Source organism: Ovis canadensis, chromosome Y, assembly GCF_042477335.2.
Source record: "Ovis canadensis isolate MfBH-ARS-UI-01 breed Bighorn chromosome Y, ARS-UI_OviCan_v2, whole genome shotgun sequence".
Classification (NCBI taxonomy): domain Eukaryota; kingdom Metazoa; phylum Chordata; class Mammalia; order Artiodactyla; family Bovidae; genus Ovis; species Ovis canadensis.
Window position 1 is genome coordinate 10086511 of NC_091271.1, and position 18205 is coordinate 10104715.

Sequence of the window (18205 nt, forward strand, 5' to 3'; positions counted from 1 at the left end):
CATGTCTACAAATTTGCCTGGGGTTGTAAGATCCACGTGAGAGGAAGCACAAGGCAGGGCACCCTCCGCTATTCAAGCATGCGCCTGTGGCCCTTTGTAGACGGTTCAAGTCCCTTGTCTTGGGGCTTTATCGGCTTTATATGCAAACCAAGGAATACAGCCTCTTTCCTTCTCTAAATTTCCCACTATATTATTCTCTCCTAATCTCTTTATATTTCTGATTAAATAGTCCTTTCCCAGACGCTGCCTCTCTCCCAGCTTCAAATTCACTGGATCCACTGGGGCTGGACCCCGGCACGGAACAACATAAAGATTCCTTAAAAATCTGGAAATAGAATTGCCATACGATCCAGAAATCCCTCTGCTGGGCATACACACCGAGGAAACCAGAATTACAAGACATGTGTCCCCCAGTGTTCATCACAGCACTGTTTACAATAGATAGGACACGGAAGCAACCTAGATGTCCATCAGCTGGTGAATGGACATGAAAGTTGCGGTACATATAGACAGTGGAATATTACTCACCTATTAAAAAGAATGCATTTGAATCACTTCAAATGAGGAGGATGAAACTGGAGCCTATTATGCCAAGCAAAGTAAGTTAGAAAGAAAAATTAATGCATATATATATATATATATATATATATATATATATATATATATATGGAATTTAGAAAGATGGTAACAATGACCCTATATGCGAGACAGCAAAACAGAAACAAGATGTAACGAACAGACTTTGGGTGGGACTCTGTAGGAGAAGGCAAGGGTGAGATGCTATAAGAGAATAGCATTGAAAGATGTATATTATCGTATATGAAATAGATTGCCAGTCCAGGTTCCATGCATGAGACACGGTGCTCAGGGCTGGTGCACGGGGATGACCGTGAGGGATGAAATGGGGAGGGAGGTGGGAGGGAGGGTCAGGATGGGAACGCATGTACACCCATGGCTAATTCATGTGATCCTATGGCAAAAATCACCACAATAATGTAAAGTAATTAACCTCCAATTAAAATAAAATTTTTAAGAAGTAAAAAATAGAAAGATTAGAAAATATTTTAACAGAGTGATAATAAAAACACAGCATGTCAGAATTCGTGAGATGCATGTCTATAAGTGCTTATAATTTTAAACGCTTGTATTAAAAAAGAATGCAAGCCTAAGTCTATGGCGGGGGAGGAATCGCAAACTCCCTCAAAGTTTTCAGCAAAGGCCATATATAGGAAATGTGAGGGAGGGATGTGATTAGCTGTTGCAAACTCGTTGCTGGCAGACGTTGTTTTCTGGAGGTAAGGTGGTGGTCAGCCAACTGTATTCCTGTAATCCTCTGGAAGAGGAAATGGCAACCCAGTAGAGTATTCTTACCTGGAGAATTCCTGGGAGCCTGGTGAGCTGCCATTTATGGGGTCTCACAGAGGCAGACACGACTGACATAACTTAGCAGCAGCAGCAATCCTCAAACGAAACAAATATTATTCCCTATTCCCTGAAAGGAGATTCCCAAGATTGATTTTCACCCTCCAAGGTCCTGGTTGCGAGGAGAGGGTTTCTGTGTAGCCTGATTATCCTGTCTGGGAGCATTCATCTAGCACCCAGTCTTGTTACTTCCAGAAGTGTCCAGTCCCAGCTGGAATAGGTAGATCTCAGTTCTCTGTACCCTCCTCTTGCCAGATCCCCCATACCCTGCCCAGCCACCTTCAATGAGGGAGCCAGGAACCCAGCATGAAGCTGGCCTTCAGCCTCCTCAGTCTACCCAAATGGAGAGCTGGGTCCTGTACACTGTGACCCATGGAGATTGCCACAACTCTTTGGACATGGAGTTGGGGATGGGACATGTTGGCCATTGCTTTGAAACCTGGGCCAGGTCTGTGAGTGGCTCCAGAAAGGGCTCTGGGACTCTGTAAGACACAACCTGTCCCCAAGGTTGCCTGAGCTCCACAGTTCATTACCCAACCCAACCCAAGGCCCAAGATTCTGCTGTATGTATGTCAAAGTGAATCAATTTTAAGTGTATGTACATCCCATCAGTTTTGGATTTCCTTCCGATTCAGGTCACCACAGAGCAAAGTCAAATCCCATTGTTCTTTTACTTTTCTCAGAACTTAGTTTTGTTTTGTTTTAATTTAACTGGGAGTTAATTCCTATACAATATTGTACTGGCTTCTGCCATGCATCAACATTAATAAGCCAAAAGTATATAGTGGTTCCACCCATCCTGGAACCAATCCCATATCCCTTCCTATGCTATTCTTCTGGGTTGTTCCAGAGCACTTGCTTTGCATGCACTGCTTTATGCATATGAAAACCTGAAAGGTGATTTTTCTCTATTTCCCATGTGAGAATATGGGTGCAGATGTTTCTACGTAAAACTGGAAACCTGTATTTCATGTTTGAAAAACTACTGGTATAATTTCCTTTATCATATATGGAATCTTGTCTATTTCACATAGGGATATCTGGGCACATGTCTTGCTACATGATGGGGAATTCTATATATTTCAGATATGAAAATTTGAGCATACACTTCCCTGCTTGAATTCTGAAATTGTATACATTTCCTATATGAAAATCTCAATGCTATTTTACTGACATGAAGTATGTAATTAAGATCTGGGGAACCAATATGGAATTAGAATTATCTCTTTTTCATAAATGAAATTCTGGACACCATTGTTTCTTTGTGAAATACTTAATTACCTATTTCTCACATATAAAACAAGGACTGTCCACTGTGATATATGGAGTTCTTTATATTGCCTGTATCAAAATCTAGGCATTATTCTCCTTCATGAAAGTTGGACTTCTCTATATTTCACATCAGAAATCAGAATGAACATTTTCCTGTGAGAAATAAAGACATCTATGTATTTCAGGCGAACCACTGGGTCTTCAGTCGCTGAAACGCCTGTTTCCATTTGTGTCTCTGTGCATCACATGCATATGTGCACATGTGTGTACTTGTGTCATCTGTTTGTGTGTGTGTGTGTGTGTGTGTCTGGGAGAAGCTCTGTTCCTGTGGGAAGTGAATCCCCATGTGCACAGCCTTAGCCACTCAGGAGTCTGCTCTAAGCCTCAGGCCAGGGCAGGTGGGTGGAGGGTGGGGTTGGAAAGGCCAAGAGCTCACACAATAGGGTGGTTTGGCATGGGGCTGCGGTGGGGGCCCCAGACAGCAAACCGAGGAAAGTGCTTTGCTTCTTGCTCAGAGCATGGCTGCATTACTGACACTGCTCAAGCCTAAGGCACAACTTTAGGGATGGACTCTGCAAAAGGTGCACATCTGTGAGGCTGGTGTAAGCACGCCCCTCCCCCACCCTCCCCCCAAATCCCACCCCTGCCAGTGGCTTGCACATTGGATCCAAGGTGAGCACCTCTGTAACTGAGGTAACCAGGAAGTCTGTGTCAGCTGTGTGGATCCCTGAGTACATGGAGTCACCGGCTGCCCCAGAGGCAATTCTAAAACACTTGAGGATGTGACCACACCTAATAGTTGAACCCTTCCTCTTCTGAAACTCAGAGACTTGATAAAAATTCTCCTTTTATTCAAAATGAGAGGATAGATATATTAAATAAGAGACATAAGCCCAAGACTTGGATTTTATCTCTTTAGCCACACTGACTCTTCAGCGGGGTTGCTTTAAAAAGCCACAGGTAAGAACAATCAGTCTGTGGACACCCAAGAGCTATAGTCAGCAGGCCTGGTGTGAATTCACAAGTGAGCTTAAAGTCAGGTCAAGAGGGTATTCTAGATCCAGGCTACTACCATTCAAATGCCGATTAGACATCCACTGATTATGTGACCCTGGAAAAGCTATTTGACCTGGCCAGATCTCAGCGTGCTCATCTATAAAATAGGTGTGAGGATGTCCCTGGAAGTCCAGTGGTTGAGACCTTGCCTTCCAATGTGGGGGGTACAGCTTTGATTCCCTACACAAGGAGATAAGATTCCACACGGTTTGTAGTAAAAAACCCAAAACATTTTCAAAGAAGGGAAATACAGCAATATTACAACACATTCAAAAAGACTTTAAAAATTGTACACATTAAAAAAAAAAGTTACTGATAAGAAGCCCAATGAGACATGAGGCAGCAACCTGCTTTCATTCTACAACTATGTAGCAATTACTGTTCTAGGTCCCAGCAGGGAGCAGAAGGGACTCCCCAGAGACCTGCAATTCTGGTGGGGCTTTTGAGTCCCTCAGCTCTATGATATGAACCTGCATATCACTCCAGAGCACTCTCATCTGACAGCAAGGAGATCTGCAATTTTACTTGCTCAGGCTCAACGGTGAGCAAAAAAGCACTTGGCAAATTAAGAGAGAAGTAGAGAGGTTGGCTGGGGTGTGGGCAGATGGGACACACTGGGAATCTGAGATTAGCAGATGTTAACTATTATACATAGAGTAAACAACAAGCTCCTCTTTATTTTATTTTTTTTTTAATTTTTAGTTTTTTATTTTTTAAATTTTAAAATCTTTAATTCTTACATGCATTCCCAAACATGAACCCCCCTCCCACCTCCCTCCCCAGAACATCCCTCTGGGTCATCCCCATGCACCCAAGCTCCTCTTTAATAGCACAGGGAACTACAATCAGTATCCTGTGATGAACATAATGGAAAGGAATATGAAAAAGTGTTTGTGTATACAACTGAATCATTTTCTTTTACAGTAGGAATTAATACATTGTATATCATCTATACTTCAATAAAATAAATTTTAAAAGACAGAAGACAGAACCTTAATGGAGAGTTTTCCCACAAGTGAACACAGAGCAGGCAAGGCTGCCTGCCACATCCCTAACAAGGACCATGCCATGAGGACAGGCGAGTCCAGGAGGGACTCCACCACATCCTGGTCCCCTTTAATTTCTGGAAAGATCCAAGGCTGGCCCTCCACTATCCTGCCACTGACCTCACTTGGCTAGTGTATTTGGTAGTGTCTGCAGCCACATCAGAGGAAGCAGTGGTGATGGGCAGGACTGAATGAAGATGCAAGGGTGCTCGAGGACCCTGAGCTGGTGACGAGGGGCGACGACTAGGTGCTGGTCACCAGGGTGATGGTGGAGGTGGATGGGTTCTGTGTGATCCCTTTCTGCTGGACAGCTGTGAAAGCAAATGTTTCTTGGTCACCCCACTGCCTGGGGAAGGCTGTCCCAGCTCAAAGCTCTGGTGGGGCCAATCCACACTCTCAAGTTTTTCTGCTTTCAAGAGACAGTGATTCTCCCATTGGCCAAACTTGAGCAAAGTTCCAAGGAGCCCTTTCTTAGCAAGGCCTCCACGTAGGTCTTTAAGGACTAATACAGTTTACAGCAGCTCAAGGCTGCATGCCTAGGATGACCCACAACCCTTAAAAGTCCCACCTAAGAAAACTCAAGGCTGCCAATAGAATTGACTATTTGCTCCAGTCAATACCTAAGAATAGGGCCCTTTGCCCTGTCTCTATGAGAGGGCAGAAGCCTACCTTTAAGAGGTAACTGAGTTAGCAACCTCAGATATTTCATATGAACCAACATCCCCTTCCCACTTTGTGTAAAATTGTCATTTTCTGACTCTATAGAATTCCCATGATTCCCCCTCCGTATTCCCTAAACTTCTTTTAAAACCCCAGTCCCCTGTGTACACACTGAAATTGACTTCAGGTCATGCAGGACGTTTTGCCCTACTTCAATAGTAAATAGCAGATTAAAATCTATCCTAACTACTTCAACTAGTTCTGGCCAGTTTTGTTTATATTTAACAGGACAATCTGGGAATCATGAACCATGCCATCAATGAGCTCCTTTTTGCCAGCTCTCAAGTTCCCCTGGAAGGCTCATTATACTTAAGGGCTGTGATTCGCAGTCTGGAACTCCCCATCCCAGCCTGAAAGATCCCAGACCCAGTTCTGGCCTAGCAACAGTTTGGATAGCAGAATCAATCTGGCTGTACTCCCGTACTCCGTGTCCAATCCTGTGGTCTTCCTCCACCCCAATCTTTGAAGAGTTTCACTGGGAGCCAGTTCAATATCTGGCTACTCTTGCATTTCACAACCTGCTGCAACTCTTACCAGTTCTCCTGCTGATAGTGCACAATCCAAGAGCCCAGTAATGAAGAATCTCAATGCAGGTTTCCCTATGAAACGAGACCAGTACCAGTCTTCATGAGAGCCAGACAAACTAGTCCCCATCAGATCAGCACTTTGTTTGGCTTACATCAGCCCAGAAAGAGACCCCTGCTGGGAGCTGTCATTCTGCACTTTGGCAATGGTTTGATGCTTGCTCTTCTTGCATTGCCTGGTGGGTGCTAATCCCTAGTTATTAAGGTATCCTTTACCATCCACTTCTCATACTGTACTCTTTCAAAAATTATGCCTAGTGGTTCACGGCCATGCACAAGGAAACTTACAGAAAGGTATTCATTGCAGGGCTAGTTACAACTGATAAAAACTGGAAGCAACCTAAATGTCTATCTGTAGGTGAATACTTTTTTAGCTAAACTGTGGGAAATTGTACACCAGTGCAAAAGAAAAAGGGAGAGCTATATGCACTGACATAGATTGACCTCCAAGACATGCTGAAAGGTAGGGGTAGAAAAAGGCAAGGAATTTACCATTTTGATGTTTTCAAATAGAAAAAATAAAACAACTAGCCTTTATGAAGTCATATATGTATATGTATATGTATATGTATATGTATATGTATATACATAGATAAATATATATGCATACATGAATTAGAAAAAAGACCTTATGGTTAATAAAACCTTTGAGAAAGTGTGGGGAATGAAATAGAAAGTCAATAAAGACAACAGATTTTTGTTGTCTAGAGATCCATTTCACCCCGTTCTAAGAAGACGTGTACATACTGTTTAAAAAATGAACAGGAAAAAAGAAAAGTTCAAAACAAAGCTGCAAAATAATTTTTAAAAATAATACCAAATGATATGTGTTCAGGCCTCCAGGATACAGTGGGCAGGCAACCACAGGAACTAAACCAAGGAAACAAGAACTATTTTTCTCCTGTCCATGTGGCAAAGAAGGACAGGGTGCCATGGAGAACAGAGTGGGTAGGCTCGGTACCTTTCACAGCCTGTCTGTTCTGATATCTCGTCCCCTGGGAAGACTGAGGCTGCTGCTGGCTCTGCTGCTGCTGCTGCAGACACTGCATCTTCTCCATGTGCCACTTTTGGGAGGGCATTTGAAACTTCCCTGATGAGTTCCACACAACCTGCTGCATGGCCGGGGCAGTCTCCTTTAGGCAAAAGTGGCCTCTGCTTTTTCACTGGGTTTCCTGTGGTGCTGGTGGTAGTGATGGCAGCCGTGCAGGTGGTGACAGTGGTGGCCGTTACCCCAGCCCTGGGAGTTTGGGAGGATGAGCGGCTGAGGACCAGCATTTCTGGGGGAGACTGGCTGCCCGCTGTTGTGGATGGTGGAGCTTTACCTGCAACTGAAGCCAACACATGAAAAAACAAAACAGAAATTAGACGAGACTCAGGCTGACCTTCAGGGTCTCCAGGCCAGTGAGTTCTAGGTCACCATCCCAGGATACCATGCCAAGGACCTCCCTGATAATTAGCACATTCTCACTGTATATGTGTAGGCCAATTCTGCAGCATGTTCTAGCTTAAAACATCAGCCTCCTTGGGTTACACGCTTCCTCACATTTGAGATACTTGCCAAGGCCTCTGACTGACTGAGGCCAACATGACCCAGACCCAGTCCCTGGCCTGGAGTTTCCCACCTGCTAGTTGACAACCCAGTAGATGAACAGATTCTTGCAAGTACCTTGTTTTACAAAGTTAGAATTCACTAAGCAATTTAAGAAAGACAGCCAAAGTCCATCGGGACATTAACAGGAACGCTTTCTTTGGCCAGGAAACCTACAGGAATCAGACAGCCTTCCAATGGCCAAAGCACTGAATAACAATGAATCACCTAGAATGGAGAGTATTGTCTTTCATCTCTTCTAATTCCTTCCAGAATAGTCTCAGCACGGCCTGGCGCCTTGACACGTAACACTCAAGGGAACTCCACACCAAGGATAGAACGATCCCCAGCACAATGGTATTTATGGAGAATCTAGAAGCATTGCTTTTGTTTTGACTGCAGTTATCTGTCGTGCATCTTTTATGCAGAGCACAAAATACTGTTTTACCTAAAGACTTGTAGTCAAGTTTAATTCCAAAATTGAAATCAATTTTTCTTTAAAGAGCTGCTGCTTCAGATAAAACATATATTAGGGAAGTAATTGTACCAGCAGGTTGGGAATGAGAAAAAAAAAATGAATACGAGTGACTAGAGTTTGCATAACACTGTCTTTCAGAATGTATCTACCTGAAGGAACTGGGCTATGAGTGTGGACGGCAGGCTCCCCCATCCCTGGGATTCTCCAGGTAAGAACACTGGAATGTGTTGCCATTTCCTTCTGCAATGCATGAAAGTGAAAAGTGAAAATGAAATCGCTCAGTCATATCCAACTCTTAGTGACCCCATGGACTGCAGGCTACCAGTCTCCTCTGTCCATGGGGTTTTCCAGACAAGAGCACTGGAGTGGGATGCCATTGCCTTCTCCCCCATGTGTAGTGACCTCCATATCATGACAACAGTCAAAAATCACACCCCTATAATTTTTCACACTCACTCATTCTTCTTCAAGGACTAGAGTCTCCTAGTCTAGGGTCACCCTCCCTTAGTGAGCCAGGAGGAGGCAGAGCTGTCAGAGATGTCTCTTTATAAACTAAAGTGAAGATAAGTTGGCCATAGGTGTGTAGATTTATCTCTGGGCTTTCTATTTTGTTCCACTGATCTATATTTCTGTCTTTGTGCCATTCACACCAGTCAGAATGGCTGCGATCCAAAAGGCTACAAACAATAAATGCTGGAGAAGGTGTGGAGAAAAGGGATCCCTCTTACACTGTTGGTGGGAATGCAAAGTATTACAGCCACTATGGAGAACCGTGTGGAGATTCCTTTAGAAACTGGAAATAGAACTGCCTTATGACCCAGAAATCCCGCTGCTGGGCATACACACCGAGGAAACCAGAATTGAAAGAGACATGCGTACCCCAGTGTTCATTGCAGCGCTGTTTATAATAGCCAGGACATGGAAGCAACCTAGATGTCCATCAGCAGATGAATGGATAAGAAAGCTGTGGTACATATGCAGTGGAGTATTACTCAGCCATTAAAAAGAATACATTTGAATCAGTTCTAACGAGGTGAATGAAACTGGAGCCGATTATACAGAGTGAAGTAAGCCAGAAAGAAAAACACCAATACAATATACTTGTTATGTAAAGATGACCAGGACATCGAAAAGAGTGTCTAACAGGCTTTTTGATGGTGAAGTGCTCCTGGGCAGGGTTCTCAGACCCGAACAAGGCAGGTTGAGAAAGTTTGTGCCCGGACCATGTTGGAGGCAGCTTATATACATTCGTTGGGAGGGATGGTCAGGTTAATGGATGGGAGTTGGGATAGGTCGCCACGCTGAGGCGTCTTGGGCTGATAGGTCCTTCTGTGTGGCTGGGGTGGGGCGGGTTTAGCTGGTGAAGTGTGCTGAAGTTGGTCCTCAGGATCTGGGAGGCTCCTTCCATTGGGGACTTCCCCTGTGGGCAGGAGGGAGAGGAGGGGCAGCCCATCATGGCCCCTGGGGTCGGGCCTTACATTTAGACCCTTTTGATAGGATAAGGGGTGCCATTATTGCTCCTGGCTACTTCCTGCTGAACTGGGGTGCTGCTGGGCTGAGTGTCATGGCCAGATCCTGGTGACCTTTAGGGGGCCTCAGGGTCTCTGGACGGGAGTTTGGAGTACGTGGCCACCATCAACATCTGTCCAATAGCCATATGGGTCATCTCTCTGACCCTCCAGAGGATGATCTGAAAAGCACAAGGTCCTGTTGACAGGATGAGGAATAAGGCTGTGAGAGGTCCAAGAAGCGGGAGAAGCCATTTTGCCCAAGACCACTTCCATCATCCCAAGAAATGGAAACGGCCTGACTCGGCCTGTCTAAGTCTGATGTTCTCTATCAGCTCTAGGACCTTGCTCTGAACTATCCCTGAGACATTAACAAAAAAACAAGAGTCTGCCCTTAGGAACTGACAGGTTCCCCTTTTTCAGCCGTTAGCAGGTCTAGGGCCCTTCGATTTTGGAGAGCCACTGCTGCCAGAGAGGTTATCTGGGTCTATAATGCCACTAGGGAAATTGCCACCTTGTCCAGGTCTCGATTGAGGTCTGCGGACAGCTTCTAGTCGGAGTGTGTGGCTGATCCCAATCCTCCTGCTCCCAGTCATAAGGCTGTGAATAGACCTCCCCTGAGGAGCAGGGGAGTTGCAGCCAATGTCCTCCGGTGGCAGCGGGTTTGGCTGGATCTGGTCTTCCATTGCCTGCGGTGTCAGAATGGTCAGGTAGGGAGTAAGGAAGACTGGGGTGTAAGGCTGAGTCCAGTTGGGCGGGAAACATTGTAATAAGGTGGTTTGATTACAGAGAAAGAATATCCCAGGTTTTCCGCATATCGGAGGGTTTGGGGATAGAGGGTCTCGTCTTAAGCCATCACAGACCACTGTGGTTAATGAGGTGTCGTTGGCCAGGATACAAGAGGCATTGGCTGGAAGGTACAGTATCTCAGTGGTCATGAGCCCCATTGGCAAGGTTACTTCAGTGGCATTTCAAGTGAGATTTGGGGCCTGTATCCATTTGCTGGGGATCAGTTGAGCAAGGAATGGTTGGGGTCTCAAGGGAAGATAGAGCCATCATGAGAGGTTTGGTGAGGTTTCAGTCAGGGTCTGATAGGTGTCATTGAGGCTGGTGAAAATTTGGGGTGAAAAATCTAGGGGTTTGAGTGCCTGATGAACCTGGTCTAGGAGATTGTTGCGATCATGGTGTGGATCAGAGGCTTCAGTTGCCAACATTATGAGGTCCTCTTGGGCCTTATGTTGGATTTGTTCCTGTCTCTGTCATTCTGTAGTGAGTTTGCATGGTTAGAGCTCTTTGTCCCTAGCTTTTTAGCAGTTAGAGGCTGAGCTTGATTTGGCCATTTCAAGGCTCTTGGCCGTCCAATAACACCCCCATGGGAGCATGGCTGGGCAGGTCAGACATGACGGTCTCGGTGGACATAAGTGTAGGCTGTGAACCCAGTGCCCCAGAAGTCTTGTTTGGTGCAGCCCTGGGGGCAGGGCATAGGTTGCCCCACCCATATTATCATGGCCAGGAGGAATAGTGGCAAGAGCATGTTAAGCTATAATATTAGGAGAGTGATAAAAGTGAAGAAGCCAATTTGAAATTCTGTAAAAGGAGGAAGGTCCCTGCAAGTGTAGATGTGAAATTGCCTGAAAGAAAGAGTCACAGTCGGTGACTGGGGTAGCCAGCCCAAGGTCCTGTTAGTAGGGCCAAGATAAAGTCTTCAAGGCAGGCCAGGGTGAGAGACACATGGCCAGGCCAGGCTGTCCCAATGGAGTAGCATCCCAGGAATAGTGGACAGATAATAAGGTAAGCAAGGGCCAGTAAAAGTCAACGTATGAGCGGCCAGTCCTGGGGGGCTGTGACAGGCAGTCTAAAGGCAAAGAGTATAGCCAGAGTTGAGATTGGCAATAGCCACAGCAGATGAAGCCAGACAAGCATTGGATGAGGCGTGTCAGTCACAGGCGGGAGGCAAGGGTGTCTTAGTAATGGTGATCTTGGTAGGTCCCAAGATTTTAGAGGTGTGTAAGTCTCTAGGGGTTTGGCAGAAGGTAGCTGTGTAGTGGAGCCCGCTTGAGCCATGTGATGTGATACCATGGCTCGTGTCCCCACAGTTTGGCTGCTGTAGGGGTGGTGAGGACCGCCGTGAAAGGTCCAGTCCACCGGGGTTGAAGGGATTGAGGCATCAGCGTTTTTAGGAGAACCTGATCTCCTGGTGCCAAAGCCGGGGATGGGATTGCCTGGGCATGGTCTCTGACAGGTTGAGGGAGGACATGGTCAGCGTGTTTTCTAAGTAGGGATCTCAGGAGAGTGAAATAGGACAAGTAAGTCTCTAGAAGGGGGTTGGGGGATCCAGAAGTTTAGTCAGCAGATATGGCCTACTGTACAGCAGTTCAAAAGGTGTCAGACCAGTCTTGACATGAGGAGTTGCCCGTATGTGGGTCAGGGCTGCTGGAAAGAGATCTACCCAGGAGAGACAAAGTTCTGCCATTAACCTGGTCAGATGAGCCTTCAGGATGCTGTTAGCCCATTTTACCTTGCCTGATGACTGAGGCCAGCATATACCAGAAGGTCTGATGTCTAGGCATGTGAGTAAAGTCTATCTGCCAATCCTGTCCCTGCAGGTGTCCCCTCAGCTGGTGAGTTTCTTGTGGGGGCCTGAGTCCTCCTTGAGGAAAGGTTTTGGCACACATTAGGCAGCGATGATGGACTGCCTGAATGGTAGGTCAGAGGTGTAATGGGGGAAAGAGAGGGCTAAGGAAAGTCAAAAGTGTGTGGGGCCCAATGTGTAAAGTCGTGGATCAGGGTGATATGGACATTGTCTGTCTTTCAGGAAAGACTAGTTTGTCATGGAGCGTGATCCATCCTGAGGGGTGTTTGAAAGTGCCCTCCTGTGAGAAGAGGGCCTCCATTTTGGCCTTTGAGTAGTTAGGTGTAAGGGAGGTCTTAAGAAATAGCATAGGCAGAGGCCCCTGTTGTAAGGCTATCTGTCTGGCCATCTGGTCAGCCTCATTGTTGTCTAGGGAAACCGTGTCATGAGTCATCTGATGTCCTTTGTAGTGCAGGATGGTTACCTGGGTGGGCTGTGAGATGGCCTCCAGGAGGTTGGCAATTAGGGGGGCATTAGAAATGGGTGATCCCTTGGTGGTGAGGAATTTCCTCTTTCTTTTTTGCATTTGCATATAGAGAAGCTGCTGCTGCCAGGGCACGTAGGCAGGGGGACCATCTCTGAGCGGTGGGGTCTAACTGTTTGGAGATAAACGTCACTGGCAGCATTTCAGGGCCCACAGGCTGTATGAGGGCTCTAAAAATTATGCTCCCTTTTTCATCAGTGTATAGGTGATAGGGGAGGTTGGGATTGGGCAGGAACAGTGGGGAAGATGACAACAAAGCTGAGCGGAGGTTGTAGAATGCGCTTTTGACCTCTGTTTTTGAAGAGAGTGGTCCAGTAGGGGTGTCTTTTGCGGCTTTGTAGAGGGGTTTAGCCAGTGAAGCATAGTTGGGGACCCAGTGCCAGAAGAATCCTGCTAACACCAAAAAGGATAAGATTTGTTCCCCAGTGGAAGGGGGCAGAGGTCTCAGAGAAGGCTGAGTCTGTCAGTAGTCAAAGCTTTAGTTGTTGGGATAATCTTTAGACCTAGGTAAGTTACAGAGGTCTGGGTGAGTTGGGCCTTTTGTTGAGATGCTCAGTATCCTTTAGAGCTCAGGAAGTTAAGAATAGTGGTACGTGTCTGAGAGAGAGCTTGTGAGGGGCTGCAGAGCAGAAGGTCATCCCCATACTGTAAGAGGACACTGGGGGCCAAAGGGCATGTAGCGCGATCCTGGGCCAGAGCCTGGCCAGAAAAATGGGGGTTGTCTCTAAACCCTTGGGGAAGGACTATCCATGTTAGCTGGGAGGACTGTCAGGTTTCTGGGTCGGTCCATGTGAAAGCAAAGAGGAATTGGCTGTCTGGGTGCAAGGGAATAGTGAAAAAGGCATCTTTGAGGTCTATGACAGTAAAGTGAGTCATACTGCTAGGGATGTCACAAAGTAAGGTATAGGGATTGGGGACAATCGGATGGGCAGGGATCATGGCCTCGTTTATCAGTCGAAGGTCCTAGACCAGTTGGTAGCCACCAGCAGCTTTCTGTACTGGGAGAATCGGGGTAATGTAGGGTGAGGTCGTGGGGGCTAGGAGGCCCTGGCCTAAGAGATGGGCTATGATTGGTTTAAGACCACATAGGTGAGTCTGAGAGATGGGGAATTGAGGGTTATTTGGTAAGTGGGAAGGATCAGATAGTTTAATCAGGATGGGGGTGTGATGGGTTGTGACCAGAGGGATTTCAGTATCCTAGATGTTACGGTCAACAACTGGAGCCTCAGGGGAGCAGAGGAGGAATAGCGACAAGGTGAGAGATTGGGAAAATGAGAGAGGTAGGTGAATGGTGGCCCTAAGCTTAGCTAAAATGTCCCGCCCCAGCAGGGGAGTGGGACATGAAGGGATTATCAGAAAAGAGTGTGTGAACAAGAAGTGGTCAAACTGACAGGGCTGTGGCCCAGTCTGCGAGGGTCGTGAAGATGTGTCATCTATACCCACCACTGAGACCTGCGAAGGATGCAAGGTGCCCCTGAAGGAGGGAAGGATCGAGTAAGTAGCCCCTGTATCTATCAAGAAATTGATAGACTTACCCACCACTTAAAGCATTACCCTGGGCTCGGCTTGGGTTATGGGGGTCCCAGAATCTGAGCGCCATCAATCTTCATCAAAGGAGAGAAGTTCCAAGGTGCCGTGCAGGGAGGAAATGTCCTTTTGGGAGCCCAGACCTCGGCCCAATAAGGCTGGGGCCTCAGTCACCTGGTGACAATCACTTGCCCAATGTCCCGGTTGTTTGCAATGAGGGCATGGCTTTGTCGGGAGCTGGGGGTTTGGGCATTGGCAGGCCCAGTGGCCCTCATGACTGCATTTGAAGCAGGTTCCTGGTGGTGGCTTCTGAGGAGCCAGCTTGTGTCCCGTGGCCAGCCACAGGCTGCTACTACTGCCTGGGTGTTTCTTCCAAGAAGGTTAGCCAGGAGGTTAGCCTGTAGTTCGGCTGTTTGTTTAAGCTTTGCCTTGCGGCTGGCTTCAGTGGCTTCCTCTTGGGTGTTATAAACCTTAAAGGCCATTTTACCAGGTCTCAGAGTGGGGTCTGAGGCCCATCCTCAACCTTGGAGAGTTTATTCTGATGTTTGCAGCTGGTTGGAATATAAAACGGTTGGCTAGGGTTGTAACCCCCTCCAGAGAATCTGGGGCAATCCAGGTATAGGTGGTGAGAGCCTCTGTCAGCCTGTTATGAAAGACTGCTGGGTACTCATCAGGGCCCTGGGTTATTTCATCTAGTTCAAGTAGGTTAATTACCTTGAGGGAGGTGGTTTCCATTCCCTCCAATAGGCATTTTGCCATGTATTGAATGTTGGCTCTTCCACTTTGTCCCTACTGATAGTCCCAGTCTGGGTCTACTTCTGGAATAGCAGCCGCTCCAGGTGGCTAGGCTGGGTCTGCTGGGTTAGGTAAATATTTTTGGCCAGCCACCACTTTTGTCACAGCCCAAATGGGCTTTCTCTCCTCTAGGGTAGTGGTGGACCCCAGAATGGCAAGTATGTCCTGCCAGATGAGGGCATAAGACTGAGACAGATGGTGAAGTTTTTGTTGTGGTTAGAGGGGTTGGCCAAATAGGAGCCTAGCCATTGTTTAATATGGGCAAGATATTGGAGTGAAAAAGGCATATGGACATGGGTGAGACCCTTCAGGCCAGCTGCCTGGTGGAGAGGAAACAGGGGAGCTGGTGGTAGATTGGGAGCGGTCTGGGAACTTGTGTGTGAGCTGATTGGTGAGTTAGAAAGGGGTGGGCATGGAGGAAGGGGTGGATGTAGAGGTGGAGCTGAGGGAGCAGCGGGAGGCATAGTCACAGGAGGGCTGGGCTGTGAGGATGATGGGGAAGGGCTGGATATAGAGGAAGTTGGTGAGGACGATAGAGGGGGAGTTGGTGTGGGGGAGTTTGGTGAGGCAGGGCACAAAGGAAGTGGTGGATATAGAGGCAGAGCCAAGGGAGCAGCGGGAGGCATAGTCACAGGAGGGCTGGGCTGTGAGGATGATGGGGGAGGAGTGGATATGGAGGAAGTTGGTGAGGACGATAGAGGGGGAGTTGGTGTAGGGCTAGGAAAGGCGGTGGTTAGGAAAATTTCAGAAGAGGAACAGTGGGTATATAGGGTGGGATGGGAGCGCAACAGCCAGAAAGCCTGTACATAGAATACCTCAGACCATTTTCCTGTCTTCTGGCAGTAAGTACCTAAATCACAGAGGATGTTAAAATCGAAAGTTCTGGTTGGCAGCCATTGTGAGCCATTATCTAAAGAATATTGGGGCCATGTCTCAGAACAAAGTAAGGTTAAGCATTTGGAGTGAATTTTTCCAGAGATATGTAGAGTCCTGAGGTTGGTGAGTAAACATTTTAGCAGTGTAAATCAGGGTTGGTCAGCCCTGGAGCAACCATCCCCATGGCGAATATGAAATGAATGTCCCAGACCAATCATTAGCAGGGCTTGGAGTGGTCCGGTCAGGCATCCCTGAACAGGCCATCAACGCAGCGAGGAGAGGGCCACTCAGCCAAGTCGGACATCTCCGAAATGACTGACTCCAAGGAATAGCAGGCCTGGCCTGCAGAGGAGGGATACAGACGCGTTCGCAATTTAAAACGACCGAGAAACCCTAGGCATAATCACCATGGGAGCAACAACCCCCAGAACCAGACCGATGGAACTTACTCCATATCCTGCCAGACGGTTGAATGGTCCCAAAGGGGTGACGGGGTGACCTAGTCCAGCGTGGGCCAGACCTGAGGAGGCCGCAAATCCTGTTCGTCAAGGGATGGCACCTTGCCTCAAGCTCCACATTGGGCACCAAATGTTAGGTAAAGACGACCAGGACACTGAAAAGAGTGTCTAACAGGCTTTTTAATGGTGAAGCGCTCCTGGGCGGGGTTCCCAAACTGGAACGGGGCAGGTTGAGGAAGTCTGTGTCCAGACCATGTTGGAGGTGGCTTATATACGTTCATTGCGAGGGATGGTCAGGTTAATGGATGGGGGTTCAGATAGGTCACCAGATAGGTCAGGCTGATAGGTCCTTCTACGTGGCTGGGGTGGGGCGACTTTAGCTGGCAAAGTGTGCTGTCATTGGTCCCTGGGATCTGGGAGGCTCCTTCCATTAGGGACTTCCCCTGCCAGCGGGAGGGAGTGGAGGGGCAGCCCCTCTGGCCCCCGGGGTCTGGCCTTACAATACTAACACATATATATGGAATTTAGAAAGATGGTAACAACAGCCCTGTATGCGAGACAGCAAAAGAGACACAGATGTATAGAACAGACTTTTGGACTCTGTGGGAGAGAGAGAGAGTGGGATGATTTGGGAGAAAGGCACTGAAACGTATAATATCATGTAAGAAATAAATCACTTATCTAGGTTTGATGCAGGATATAGGATGCTTGGGGCTGGTACGGGGAGGGCAAGAGAGATGGTATGGGAGGGAGGTGGGAGGGGGTTCAGGATTGGGAACTCATGTACACCTGTGGTGGATTCATGTTGATGTAAGGCAAAACCAATACAGTATTGTAAAGTAAAACAAAGTAAAAAACAAACAAACAAAAAACAGTGAGAGAGAGAGAAATCTAAGTAAATTTTAACATAAAAATGGAAATATTTGAAATTATTCTGGGATTCAGAAGCAGTTTCAAAACTCCACCATTCATATGTAAAGAGATAAACTTGGGCTGCAAAGAAACACCATTTCAAACTTCCAAGAAAAGCTGAAAGATGGGATAAGAAATGTGTATAAAATAACATGATAAGTTTTCTGACCTGAAATCTAAGACTTGTGAGCACTAAGAAATTGGAATGCCCTGAACATGTTATTTAAAGTGCATATAACTGTTCAGCTCAGTTCAGTTCGGTCCAGTCGCTCACTTGTGTCTGACTCTTTGCAACCCCATGACTCGCAGCATGCCAGGCCTCCCTGTCCATCATCAACTCCCTAGTTCACTCAGATTCACGTTCATAGAGTCAGTGATGTCATCCAGCCATCTCATCCTCTGTCATACCCTTCTCCTCCTGCCCCGAAACTCTCCCAGCATCAGGGTCTTTTCCAGTGAGTCAACTCTTCACATGAGGTGGTCAAAGTACTGGAGTTTCAGCTTTAGCATCATTCCTTCCAAAGATATCCCACAGCTGATCTCCTTCAGAATGGACTGGTGGGATCTGTTTGGAGTCAAAGGGACTCTCAAGAGTCTTCTCCAACACCACAGTTCAAAAGCATCAATTCTTTAGCGCTCAGCCTTCTTCACAGTCCAACTCTCACATCCATACATGACTACTGGAAAATCCATAGCCTTGACTAGACGGACCTTATTTGGCAAAGTAATGTCTCTACTTTTGAATATGCTATCTAGTTTGGTCATAACTTTTCTTCCAAGGAGCAAGCGTCTTTTAATTTCATCGCTACAGTCACCATCTGCAGTGATTTTGGAGCCCCCCAAAATA

General features: G+C 46.9%; 1 protein-coding gene across 1 annotated transcript; it reads right to left on the reverse strand.

Moving 5' to 3' along the window:
* Nucleotides 1-4424: 4424 nt before the first annotated feature.
* On the reverse strand, nucleotides 4425-14511 carry LOC138431344 (MYND-type zinc finger-containing chromatin reader ZMYND8-like). Its single transcript, XM_069573405.1, has 4 exons — nucleotides 14326-14511; nucleotides 7062-7428; nucleotides 6051-6115; nucleotides 4425-5107 (listed from the first exon to the last, which is right to left on the reverse strand). The coding sequence occupies exons 2-4, from the start codon at nucleotides 7373-7375 to the stop codon at nucleotides 5040-5042; spliced, it is 447 nt and encodes a 148-aa protein (XP_069429506.1). The 5' UTR covers nucleotides 7376-7428; nucleotides 14326-14511; the 3' UTR covers nucleotides 4425-5039.
* Nucleotides 14512-18205: the final 3694 nt, after the last annotated feature.

Excerpts from the sequence above, each read along its gene's own strand:
- LOC138431344 (XM_069573405.1), bottom strand. The coding sequence starts at position 7,375 with ATGCTGGTCCTCAGCCGCTCATCCTCCCAAACTCCCAGGGCTGGGGTA. Across the intron at positions 6,116-7,061 it reads GAACAGACAGGCTGTGAAAG|GGAAACCTGCATTGAGATTC; the intron begins GTACCGAGCCTA and ends CTCGTTTCATAG. Across the intron at positions 5,108-6,050 it reads CACTATCAGCAGGAGAACTG|CTGTCCAGCAGAAAGGGATC; the intron begins GTAAGAGTTGCA and ends TTGCTTTCACAG.